Source organism: Crocuta crocuta, unplaced genomic scaffold (genome assembly GCF_008692635.1).
Source record: "Crocuta crocuta isolate KB4526 unplaced genomic scaffold, BGI_CrCroc_1.0 scaffold363, whole genome shotgun sequence".
NCBI lineage: Eukaryota > Metazoa > Chordata > Mammalia > Carnivora > Hyaenidae > Crocuta > Crocuta crocuta.
Genome location: NW_027531626.1, coordinates 989,540 through 1,002,955, shown reverse-complemented (window position 1 = coordinate 1,002,955; position 13,416 = coordinate 989,540). Strand labels below are relative to the sequence as shown.

Here is a 13,416-nt window from a genome sequence, read left to right as displayed (position 1 = left end):
AGAACTTTCATTTCATTCTCTCTCCTTGGCCTCTTTCTCACCTCCATCCCAGACCATTCCGAGAGGACACAGCAAGCAGAGAATGACTTGGTGGGCCACCTCCAGTTCCTGAAGACAGGGCCTACTTCCTCACACGGAGGCAGAGTAATTCCACTGTACAGGCTGAAGAATCCCCACATAGAGAAAAGCCTAACTATCCCTTTCCCCAACACTAGGCTTGGAGTCCTTGGCCAAGTCTCACCAAAATCTTGGCCCAGAGCACAAGGTGTTGGCCTTCTGAATTCTGGTGGTCTTCAAAGCAGGAAGGAATGGGACTGCCTTTGGTCCAGGAGGGCTCCAGGCCAGGAATGAAGCCATTTTCCTCCTCCCAGCTTGGCTACCTCCTTGCTCCACTTGGGAGCTCTTTAAAGAACTTGCTGTTTCCTGGCCTGATAACCCTGACCCTTGGCTTCCCCAAGCCTCAGTTATCACAGTGAGGTAGGCAGTTTAATATTTGTTTTTTTTCCTTCTTAAGGAAAAAAAAAGTCCTTACAATGTGGAAAAGGCATGCACAGGCTTGAGGTTAAACAGCCAAAACTTTAGGCTTCAAGTCTTGGCTTTCCTACCACTTGCTAGTTATGAAACACCAGCCTTATTAGCTTACCTTGCAGAGCCTCAGACACCTCAGCAAGCAAATGGAGATAATTCCTACTTTACAGATATAATTTAAATAAAATATATCCACTCCCTCCCCTCTTTTCTCTCAGGTAATACCTAGCCACCACTCGCTCCAAGATTTGTTTGGTTGGCTGGCTGCCCCACTGCACATCACCACCACCTCCCCCCCTTCCTGAACAAAGCCCTGCACGGAAATCCACACAAAGAACAACATCAGTATATACAAGAACACATAGTGTACAATTCTCTGTATCGGACATTTAAGAAAAAGCAAATCTGAACCATGGTGCAGAAAGCAGTTGCCTGGCTTGGGGGGAAAGGGTGGTGGGGCAAGTGACGAGAAAGGGGCATAAGAGAACGAAAATGTTCCACACCTGTTATGGGTGGTAGTTATGTAAGAACATATAAATGATCCATATACATCAACTAACACTCAAGATCCATAAATTTTAATACATGTAAATTACACCCCAATTAAAAAAACTTTGTTCTCTATAGTTCACATACTCACCAAAATAATGTGGAAATGTGTTTCTTAATATGTCATCCCATAGACTTCAAGGCATGACACAAATGAGAAAAACAGGCACTCCTAAATGTGATTCCTGTCTGGTTCCTACTAGCTATATGATGGGCCAAGTTATATAATTTCCCTATGTTTCACATTCATCAGCTGGAAAATGGGAAATATTTAGTATCCGCCTCAAGCACTGAGTACCCTGTAACAGATAACCATGTTAAGTGCCAGAAACATAGCAAGCACTTAATATATGTTAATCCCCTTTCCTTCCTCTTCCATTTATAAATAGCAAGTGGGGTGTAATACTGCAATACTTAAATTCTTTTCCCAAAATGATTGCCCCAGTCATCAAAGAAAGAGGCGGGAGGGGAGGAGTAGGAGGAGAAAAAGAAAAAAAAAAAAAAGAAAACTAACAAACCAACATTAGAATTTACCCTGGGAAAGAAGTACGGCTATACACAGGCTTTATCTACAAGGATACTGATGGCATTATTCACAATAGTAAATACATGGAAAACTAAACAGAGACTAATTATGCAGGATGTGAAATTTTGTTTTACGGTAACTAAAAATATATATATGATCTAGACATAAATATAAATATGTACTATGATAGAAATGCATTTCTAAGTTTTACTAGTCTATGCATTAGTCAAAATTGGGGCACAGAGAGAAAAAGGAGAAAAGATATAGAGAGAAAACCTTCCTTTACTACAAATCCTGAAAAATGCAGAATAATTTGTAACTAATTTATCCTATGTCTGTATTAAAAGGAGTATAAATTTACACATGAACACACATATACAAAAGAAACAATTTAATTGACAATAGTCACATTATATACAGAAATAGAAAAAATAAATTAAAAAACTTTTAAAGCAAACTAAAATAGAATGAGGTCAGGTAGTGTCAAATATAAGAATATCAGAGTTTTTTTGAAAGACACCTGTTACCAAACTTTCAGAGTCAAATTAAGTAAAATCTTTTTGCCAAGATAAAAATATTCCAGACAATCTATCAATTGTATTGGTCCACGCTGACTGGTTGTAATAAAGCATGATGACAGACGGAAATATTCTATGAAGCTAAATAGGACTGAGCCCATCACTAGCCATCAGGACGTTCCTTCTATGATGATTACATCACTGCAGAGCGATTCTACCCCCACCCACCAGACACTGAATATTGCCAGCAGCATTCTAAGGCACTTACTTCTAAGGAAAGCTATTAGCAGGTCCTGACACATGATCTCACTGTGGCTACTCCAATATGGTGCTACAGATGATAATTTGACCTGAGCAAGTCGCTCGTTGTGTCTAGATGTTATGTTCTCAGTGATCTGTCTCTAAATCCAAATGTAAAAATTAAGCAAACAGCCTTAAGATCTGACATCTTCAAAAATGCTATTCAAAGTGCTTTGTTTAGGGATGCCTGGATGGCTCGGTTTGTTAAGCGTCTGACTCTTGATTTCACCTCAGGTCAGGATGTCATGGTCATGGGAACTGAACCCTGTGTCAGACTTTGCGCTGAGAGACATGAGCTTGCTCGGGAGTCTCTCTCTCCCTCTCTCTCTCCGCCTCCCCCCACCAGGTGTGCACAAGCACAAGCTCTCTTTCTCTCTCAAAATAAACAAACATTAAAAAAAATAATAACCTCAAAGTGCTTTGTTTACAAGCACTATTTCTCACAACAGGTGTGGTTCTTGGTGCCCCCGTGTGGGGCAGTGGGAAGTCTCAGGAAGCCCAAAGCTGCCATTAATTGTTTCTAAAAACACTGAACTTTTATAGAAACTAATTTCAAACTCACTGAACTATGCATACACAGATGAAATACTACTGTACAATAGGAAGTCTGTTTCATATTCTGACTTTGAGGAACAAAGGAAGAATTAGAGGAAAAAGAGATAAAATACCAGCCAGCCATAGATTATTTAAACTTACTTGAATTCCACTGTGATTAACATACATAGTTTCAGGTGTACAATACAGTGATTCAACAGCCCCATATGTTACAGTGCTCATCACGGGTAAGTGGGCTCTTAATCCCCTTCCTCTATTTCACCCATCCTCCCACCCACCTCCCCTCTCCTAACCATCGGTTCGTTCTCTATAGTGAAGAGTTTGTTTTTTGATTTGTCTCTCTCTCTTTTTTTTCCTTTGTTCATGTGTTTTGTTTCTTAAATTCCACACATGAGTGAAATCATATGGTATTTGTCTTTCTGTGACTGGCTATTTCACTTAGCATAATACATTCTAGCTCCATCCATGTTGTTGCAAATGGCAGGACTTCATTCCTTTTATGGCTGAATTGTATTCCATTGTGTATACATATACCACCTCTTCTTTACCCATTCATCTACTGATGGGCATTTGGGTTGCTTCCGTAATTTCGCTGTTGTAAATAATGCTGCAATAAACACTGTTGCATGTATCCCTTCAAATCGGCATTTTCGTATCCTTAGGGCACACACCCGGTGGCGTGATTACTGGATCGCAGGCTAGTTCTTTTTTGAGTTTTTTTGAGGAACCTCCATACTGTTTTCCACAATGGCTGCACCAGTTTGCATTCCCACCAGCAGTGCATGTCCTTATCCTTATCCTCCATATCCTTGCCAACACTTGTTGTTTAGCTGGCCATAAAGTTAAACAAAATGCAAATAATTTTCTCTAGAAAACCAAAACATTTTCACTTAAATTCAGGATCAGAACATTTTAAATGGAAATCAGAACATGATTCTTCCATGGGTACAAATTCCTAATAATTAGATTTGCTGGAAGGAGTGAAAAGCTCCAAGATTACCGAAATATGTTTGAAAAATCTAAGATAAAAGTTCAATCAAAGCATCTCAGGGGCGTCTGGGTGGCTCCGTCGGTTAAGTGGCCAATTGAGCCCTGCATCAGACTCTGTACCGACAGCTCAGAGCCTGGAGCCTCTATGTCAGATTCTATGTCTCCCTCTGTCTCTGCCCCTCCCTCTGCTCACACTCTGTCTCCCGCTCTCTCTCAAATAAATAAACATAAAAACATTAAAAAAAAAAAAATCTCAATTCATGTCAGGAAAAGTTTTGTTGTTTTTTTTTTTTAAGACTTTTCCCCTTTTCTGAAAAATGTGTCTCTGTGCATTCAGAACTGAGGCTATATATAAATTGAAGGGGAAAAAAGTAATCCTCTGTTATACATTAAGCTTTGCTTCCTCTTTAGTTCTTCAGTAAAAACTTAAGAAAAATACATTTTTACTTCAAAACAAATTGTATTGACTGAGAACTGCCCAGAATTCCCCAGAATAAAAAACTATTATGTGAGTCTACTATTTCTTAGAAAAGGTTTCTGAAAGATTTCTGAGCATGTGTTCTTACAGTTCCAATGACATAGATTCAGTATACAACAAACCAAATCAACAACTGAAAGTTTTATCTTCAGAATCGACTAACTAAACTCAGATTAGTTTTGCCAGAGTTTTCTCCTTGGTATCTGCTACTGTGACTACCAATATATTATTCTAAATGTCACCTCTCTCCCCACACTGTTAGATACTCATACACAGCAGTATTATTTTAGACATGTGCAAGAATTTTTTCCCTCCTGAGAGAGAAGAGAGGACACTCCTAAAGAAGCTAGGAGTCACAGAGGAACCGTAGGGATGGAAGAAAAACCTAAGTAATATTCTCCAGCACATTTCCAGCTAATTTAATTGCAGGAGATTGGAATGATCAAGGCTGAACCTATTTTACTCTAAATCATCATCTTCAGTCAAGCAACTGTTTCACTTTCATCTTGCCTTTCTTTTGGAATATAGGCCTGTCAGGTACAGGGCAGGTAGACAATCGGGCATACTGATACACTAAAGTCAATGAAAACCAGCAATATCCTGATGACTTGATAACTCTTTATGAGGTGGAAGTAACAGTTTTTCAGAACAATCTTTGAACAGTTATTTTGTTTGATACCATTAGTTTCCTTAAAACAAGGGGGAAGATATGCCATTTGCAACTACGTGGATGGAACTAGAGGGTATTATGCTAAGTGAAATTAGAGAAAGACAAATATCATATGACTTCACTCATATGAGGACTTTAAGATACAAAACAGATGAATATAAGGGAAGGGAAGCAAAAATAATATAAAAACAGGGAGGGGGACAAAAACATAAGTGACTCTTAAATATGCAGAACAAACAGAGGGTTACTGGAGGGGCTGTGGGAGGGGGGGTGGGCTAAATGGTAAGGAACGTTGAGGAATCTACTCCTGAAATCATTGTTGCACTATATGCTAACCAACTTGGATGTAAATTAGAAAAATAAATTAAATGAAAATTTTCTTAAAAAGGGGGGAAGATACATACATATGTTGCAAAGTCCAACAGAGGCCATGAATGTGCAAAACTATCCCATAAGGCTGTACTGAGAACTGAGTTAATCCCTGTCAAGTGCTTAGAATAGTGTCTGGCACAAGCCAGATAAATAAGCCATCAATAAATATTAGACCACATCCCACTCTGACCTGCTTTACGTGCCTTGGGAAACACAGGAAAATAAGTAATGCTTATGAACCCCGACCCACCCAAGTCCATCTCCCATGGAAGGAGAGTGGCTAGACCTAGCCAGCTGCGCTCCTTACATAAAACCAACTCGAAGGGTGCCGAGCATGGAAGAGTGATTAGGATTTTCTCAGGAAAATCCAAAAAGCCAGTCTGCTAAGTCAACTATTACTAATCCTTAGCAGATATGAAGGACTGCAGTGAATTAAAATATGGATTCAGAAGGGATATCCCACTTGCATTCAAAAGAAAAGCAGATCAGTGAGAAATTGGAGACACGTGATGGAAGATTAATGGGGTCAGACTGCCCAAGGAGCCAATTCTAAGACAATTCAGGAAGATGGGACATCCCCAGCAGCGACAGCAGCAGGACAGGAGCACAGGACGGCAACCAGAGAAGCAACCCTTCTGGTCCGGACAGGAGCCGGGCTTCACACCCCCTTCCCACCTGTGTGTGGTTTCTCCAGCCAAGCCAACCAGACTCCTCTATGGGCCCTTCCTGCACTGACAGTTTGTAATTCTAAAGCACGCTGGAATTGAGCCAGTGGTGGTGTCTCAATGAGGGGTGTTGGATTTGAATGTTTTAGGCACATTTTTAAAATGTGAAAGAAAAAAAAACCAATTTATTTCAAGTACAAAATGGAATAAACAATCAATGTAAATCATTTACCTTCTCCCTGAGATTTTAGGCACAGCTTACAGAATGCTTTCTGGGGAAGAAAGATTTTTGAAAAAATTAAGTTGAAGTAAACAAGGGATAAGTACTTTGGAATCTCTGCCCCATCCTCAGTGGTTCTGTGACATATCGAGCTCTGTTCAGAGCCTCATCCGGGCCCTTGGTCAACCGGCTAAGTGTAGAAGAGAAAGAGCTGCCTCAATAATTTCAGCTCTGTCAACAGGACACGTATCAGGCTGCCAGGAAACCATGCGAACAGATTTGCTAGGGCTCCAATCCTCTCCAGGATGGAAAATTCTGCTATGCCTCCACTCACGTTTCAGTTGATCTATAAAATTCAAGTCCCTTCTTTCTATAATGGAAGGTCAAGGTACAGTATTTATAAAGGACAAAAAAAGTATAAGAAAAAGAAAACTAATTCAAAGGGGTTGACATACATCCTAAAAGTAGGTGTATGTTTCTACTCAAAGCCAAAAGATCTTTCAAGTGAATGGCCTAGAACCTGAGCCTTACGGGAACTTGGCTGAGCTTGCAAGGCCATGCATACGTCAAGGGCTGGGGCTATACGACAGGGCCCAGAAAAGCTAAATTTTGGAACAGCTGGAGTACAGATAATAGGTAATAAAAATAGAGAGGTATTATCATACATTAGATGTTACTTTGGTTTTTTCATAATTCCAACTTCAACATTTTAAATAGCATGTACTGATTCATGCAAAATGTCATATTTTCAAGGACCCTGATTTTGTAACCCACAGGCGCCTACACAGCCCTGCCTTATACAGGCTTGACCTACAATTAAACCATAAGATCTTGTATATGTCATCCTGTTGGATGGCAAACCCAGTGGCTTCAAGTTTCCCGTTTTTTCTCAAAGGGTCTAGAACTTTCTGTACAGTGTTAGAGTCAACCATTCTGAATCCATCTCACCAAGAGGACCATTTCACTAAACACTGCAAAGAAAACGTTAGTCTTCATTTCTATATTGTTCAAAACATCTGCAAGTATGCGGTAAATGCTTGTCCAATGGGGAACAAATGAGAATGGGGCCGCTCCCACGAGGACATCACACAGACATCATTCTCTTCTGTTCCTGCAAGCCGCCTGTGTATACATAAACCACATAACAGATTTGCTTGACGAAGTCACAGTAACTTTCCGTCTGTGACTGCACAAACATATTTCACATAGGGATCCAGCATACGTAATGAAGAATACTCAGCTAGAGAAAAAACACTCGTTTTATAGATTACATGTGTTCAACACAATTTTCCTGTGTATAGCCAAGGAAACAATGTATATCAGTCAGACGATTCTGGTCACCAATCCTGACATGTGTGCGTACGTGCGCGCATGCATGCACACATGTGTGCAGGCTGGGGAGTTTCGCACACTACAAACTCAATGCTGACACGATCAACCTGGAGAGAACAGCAGGTCTCACAGATTGAGGTCTGAGTCCTATGCAAGTGCCGAGCCCTCCTGTTCCCCCCACCTCGGACGCCAGCCCCAAGTCCAGGTGGTCACCTGCGCTTTGTAAGTGGTTCCAACAACCCCCTCATTGAGTCGGGTTTGTTTGCTGGAGCAGTTCACAGAACTCCACAGAACTCCAAGAAACATTTTACTTAGGAGATCATCAGTTTATTTTGAAAAGATGTAACTCGGAAACAGCCAGATGGAAGAGGTGCATGGGGCAAAATATGTGGGGAAGGGCGTGGTGCTTCTCCCCACGCCTCCTGGGGTTCACCAGCCAGAAGCGCTTCAAACCACACATTTCTGGGTTTTTACAGAAACTTAATCACAAAGACAAATTGATTAAATTACTGGCCATTGGTGATTTAATTCAATCTCCAGAATCTCCCCCCTCCTAGGAGGTCATGGAGGGAGGGGGGGATGGAGGTTATGGGACTGAAAGTTCCAACCCTCTAATCACATGGTTGACTCCCTGGCAACCATCCCCATCCTTAGGTGCTTTCCAAAAGTCACCTCATTAACTCAACAAAAGACACCTTTATAGTTGTCATCACTTAGGAAATTCCAAAGGTTTCTGGAGCTCTGTGCCAGAAACCAGAACCAAAACCAAATACATAGTTAGTCAACAGCACAATTATATAATCAAGCATTAACATCAATCACAAGCTGAAAAGACAAAATATGAATATCTTACCTGAATATCTTTGAATTTGTCTCGTAAGTCCAAGAGCCGGTGATAAGCTTTAATGGCTTCTGAAAATTCTCCAACATCAGTGCTAGTGAGAATGTAGTTTTCCCAGATCTGCCAATGTTCATAGTTGCACTTGAGGGCTTCTTGCAAAGTTCTAAAAGCTTTTACTCTATTAAAGGTCAGATAAGAGAATAATAATGAATAATCATACCTAAATAAACCATATCTTAATGTATAAAATGCTAGTGTCTATTTTCTGTCAGTGCTTAGTCATTCATGTTAGTAAACAGAATTTGAGACCTAAACAACCCCAAATCAACTCAAATTTCCCTACAATTTCTTTTTTATTTAAAAGGAACAAGAAATTGCAAAACAAAAACAGGTAGAAATGCAACAATGACAGAGAGATGTAAATAAAAACCAACTGGAAATTTTGGAGTTGAAAGAGACATTAAAACAAATTTTAAAAACCCTTAGTAGCTGACAAAAAACTACAATGCACACAAAGAGAGAACTGATGAACTAACTGGAAGACAACAGTGAGAAACCTACACAAAATTCAGATTATAATATAAAAGAGTAATAAAAAAAGGAAAGAATGAGAGGTAAGGTTCAAATATACACTTGATAGACATGGCAGAGTAAACAGTCAGATGCAGAAAATGTCAGGACATGATATCTGAAAAGACAATGGTTGAGAATTTTCCAGCACTGAACAAAGACCTAAATTCTTGTACCAAACATTATAAATAAAGATAAACCAACACCTAGATATACTGTATGAAACTTCAAAACATAAAGATAACTCCAGGGGTGCCTGGTGGCTCAGTTAGTTGAGCAGTGGACTCTTGATTTCAGCTCATGTCATGATCCCAGGGTCATGAGATCGAGCCTCACACTGGGCTCCACACTGAGCATGGAGTCTGCTTAAGATCCTTTCTCTCTCTCCCTCTGCTCCTCTCTCCTGTTTGTATGCTCTCTCTCTAAAATAAAATTAAAAATTAAAAAATAAAATAAAATTTACAAAAGATAATCCTAAAACCTACAAAAGAATGACAATGAATAGCAGATATTTCATTACCAACAAGGGATGTAGAAGATAACCGAATAGTAGATTTAAAGCACTGCATGAAAATAATTGTCATGCCCCAAATTTTATAACTAGCTGAACTTACCACTCAAGAGTAAATGCAAAGTCAAACACTTTCAGATGTACAAAGACTAAGAAAGTTTACACCTATCGGCCCTATCTTATAAGAAGTACTAAAAGACCTTCTCTTTTTTAAAAAAAAAAAAGGGGGGGGGGGGANTTATTATAAAAAAGAAAAAAGGGGGGGGAGGGGAGGAATCATCCAGAAAGAAAGGGATACAATAAATGATCAATGGTGAGAACAGAAAGTGATGAAATATGTCATTACTTTTAACTATTATTGAGAACAAAAATTACTAATTGTGTAAAAAAAGTAACACTAAAATTATACAGACTATATTCTCTGAAATTATATAAGAACTCAATAGTAAATAGCTTAAAAATATATGCCTGGAAACTTAAAGATGCATGCCTAATAAAAAAGGAAACCACAGTGAAGGGGAAAAGAAACTTGTATCAGAAAGTACAAAATATTTAGGGGTACCTGGGTGGCTCAGTTGGTTAAGTGTCTGACCTTGGCTCAGGTCATAATCTCCAGGCTTGTGAGTCCAAGCCCCATACTGGGCTCTCTTCTGTCAGCACAGAGCCCACTTTGAATCCTCTATCTTCCTCTCTCTCTGCCCCTCCCCCACCTTGCACACGCTATCTCTCTCTCTCAAAAATAAATAAGCATTAAAAAAAAATTCATCAAGGATCGCCTGAGTGGCTCTGTCAGTTAAGCATCCGACTTCGACTCAGGTCATGATTTCGCACTTTGCGAGTTCAAGCCCCGAATCTGGCTCTGTGCTGACAACTCGGAGCCTGGAGCCTGCTTCAGATTCTGGGTCTCCCTCTCTCTCTCAAAAATAAATTTAAAATATTTCATCAAGAAAGTATGAAATACTTTGAACTTAATGAAAGTTACTAAAGATCACCATCTGCAGGATATAGCTGAAGCAGTATTTAGAGGGAAATTTGTGATCTTGAATGCATTTATAAAAAAAAAGATAATAAATTAGTGAAAATATTCAACTTAATATGGTAGGAAAATACCAAATAAACTTAAGACAGGAGAAAATAGTAAGAAAGTAAATATAAAGAAAGAATGGGGGGGGCGCCTGGCTGGCTCAGTCGGTGGAGCATGTGAGTCTTGATCTTGACATTGTGAGTTTGAGCCCCACATTGGGTGTAGAGGTTACTTACAAATAAAAGTTTTAAAAAACAACAACAAAAAGAAAGAGTAGAAATGATTAACAAAACCAAAAGCTGGCTCTTTGAAAAAAAAAAAATAAAACAGACAAATGTCTAACTAGATTCCATTTAGAATAAAACAAAGTGGCACAAATGAGATTAGTAATTTTTTGAAAAAAAATCATAAAGAGAATGCTATGAACAAATTATAAAGATGAGCTAAAGAAACAGAAAGCCAAATAAATCAACTAAAGTTAAAGAAAAAGGCTAGGTAGTTTTACAGAAAAGGTATAACAAACCATAAAGTAATCCTTGTCTTATACAGGTTACTTCAGAAAAGAGAAAAAGACCATTAAAAACTTGATACTGACAAAGAAATCAACAGAACTTCTTGTTACCTATTCTAAATGTTAAATATCTCATCTGTCAAAAAGATTCTTAATGCTTTACTGTCCTGGCTGGACAAAACTATGGTTCCTTTAGGGATCATAAATGCTTTACTGGACAGTTATAGTAATCTCCTTCAAATGTACGCCACCAATCTCCTTTTCCAAAGCCATGTTGAGTTCATTAATTTAAGACTGCAAGGTCCACCTCTCTTTCCTTGCTGAGCCCCACACTGTTTCAACAAGGCATCTCCTCCTCGATGATTTCAAGGCAAATTTTGGAAGGGTAATGGAGCTTCTTCTGGTCATCCCAGGCCACTGCCCTGAGAATCACCCCCTGAAGCATTTGAAAAGAAGTATGCCTATGTCATCAGTAACTTTCCCCACAAATATTTTACATAGGAATCATTTAATCAATTTCTCATATGCCTGCCGGAGTGAACACAATAACATCTTCTAATAAAGTCCTTTTGAAATAACAGCCAATTCACTGTAGTTTTTTTATTCTCTACCTTAAACAATTTACCTAAAAGTGTTGTAGAAAGTACCAACTGGCTTATCTCTTGGCCTGCCAATCTTTAGAGTTAAAAATGAAGATATCTTTGCTGTAACACATCTTCAAATTTAGCCTTAAACTGTTTTTGGGAGGGTAGGGGTCTGTGTGTGTGTGTGTGTGTGTGTGTGTTTGGGAGGGTAGGGGTGTGTGTGTGTGTGTGTGTGTGTGTGTGTGTGTCTTTTTTTTTTTCTTTCTCTGTTCCACCTCCTGAGCCCACCTCCCACACAACAGCAACTGCCTTCAACAGCAGTGGACCACGACTGCGGGACTGCGGTTCTCCGTAGAGAGGGGCTGGGTGACGTCATCCTGCTGGAAAAGGACTCAGCAGGCAGCAGCCCCGGCAGGAGGATTATCCCTTCTCCTGCATGTGCTCTGGTCCTCTAACCTCAATCTCCAGGTCTCTAAGTTGTTGCCATGAATTCTTTTCTCCTAGGTACAGCCTCTTCACAAGGATCTTCAGTTCAGGATTCACTTATCAAGCCCATAATGGTTGTGACACTGCACTATGCAAGTTATACAGAAAGATGGAAGATTCTCCCAAAGGACTGGTAGGGACATGATGCCTAGGGAACCAGATGAAACAACAAAAAGGGCACATTAGTGAAGAGAGAGCAAAGGGACAGATGAAATGGTCTGAAGGTCCCTTTTAGGCATGGATAGAATTCTTCTGAGAGGAGCAGTCATAATTTACCCCTGAAGTAACAATCTCATGAGTCAAAGATGAGCTATGTCTGGAACAGCAGCAAAGAAAGGAAAGAGCAAAGAGTCAAGAATAAGGCAGTGATTCACCTTTGACCTTACAACCCCACTTTTACACCAAAACCTATTTATGGAGCTGTAGGAAGACAAGAAAGTGTCAAAAAGAAGTTGAACAATGTGAGGAACCCGTCTGAGAGAAAGAGGAATGCTTAGGGTTAATGGGCTGGAGACAAGGTAGAGAGAGTATCAAGAGCTACACTACATACAAAATTATCAGGGTTGCCAGAAAAACCCACTGAGATCACTCTACAACTATGACAGGGATTTCCCCTGCCCCTTGCTTTAAACCAAAAGGGTCCCTAGGGAATTTTAACACAATCAGTTGCAATCAAGAACATAATATTATTTTCCAAAGACAAAGGTAGAAAAAACAGTACTTCATTTATGTAGTTTGTCATCCAAGAGCAGCAGAAGCATTTCATGATCTCAACATAATGTGGATTTAATGATATCTTCAGAAGTATCTTGTGAATCCACAAAGAAAAATTAAATTAAGCTTGAAAATAAGGCCAAATGAAGATGAAAAGAGAGCCATCCTTTCCTTCACTGACAAAAACTCTGGCAACAGCAATCCTTGTCTCTTCCCTTTCCTTGGTTTTCTGTGGCCAGTCAATAAGGCCAGTTGGTTGTCCCCTTTATAAATTGGCACCAGCCCCTTCTTTTTCCAGGCTAGTTATCTCCTGCCTGGACTGTTACAACAGCTGTCTCCTGACATGGTTCCCAGCCCCCAGTTTCCTCTCCAGTCTGTCTCACACTGCCACCAGATAAATCTTCCCCAAAAGNCCCCCCCCCCCCCAACACCCACTGAAATCTCTGGCTTCCTACTGCCAGCAGGATAGTCT

At 39.8% G+C, this 13,416-nt stretch overlaps 1 protein-coding gene across 2 annotated transcripts in view; it reads right to left on the bottom strand.

Annotated features, from left to right (window-relative positions):
* The window catches only part of TTC27 (tetratricopeptide repeat domain 27), a 186,065-nt gene that overhangs the window by 21,559 nt on the left and 151,090 nt on the right, over window positions 1-13,416 (bottom strand). For both annotated transcript variants that reach the window (XR_013337240.1, XM_077772789.1), the window contains exon 16: window positions 8,557-8,722. Coding sequence is in view for 1 of the 2 variants with exons in the window: in XM_077772789.1 (XP_077628915.1) it covers window positions 8,557-8,722 (166 nt within the window). In the remaining variant the exon portion in view is untranslated. The remainder of the gene's footprint in view (window positions 1-8,556; window positions 8,723-13,416) is intronic.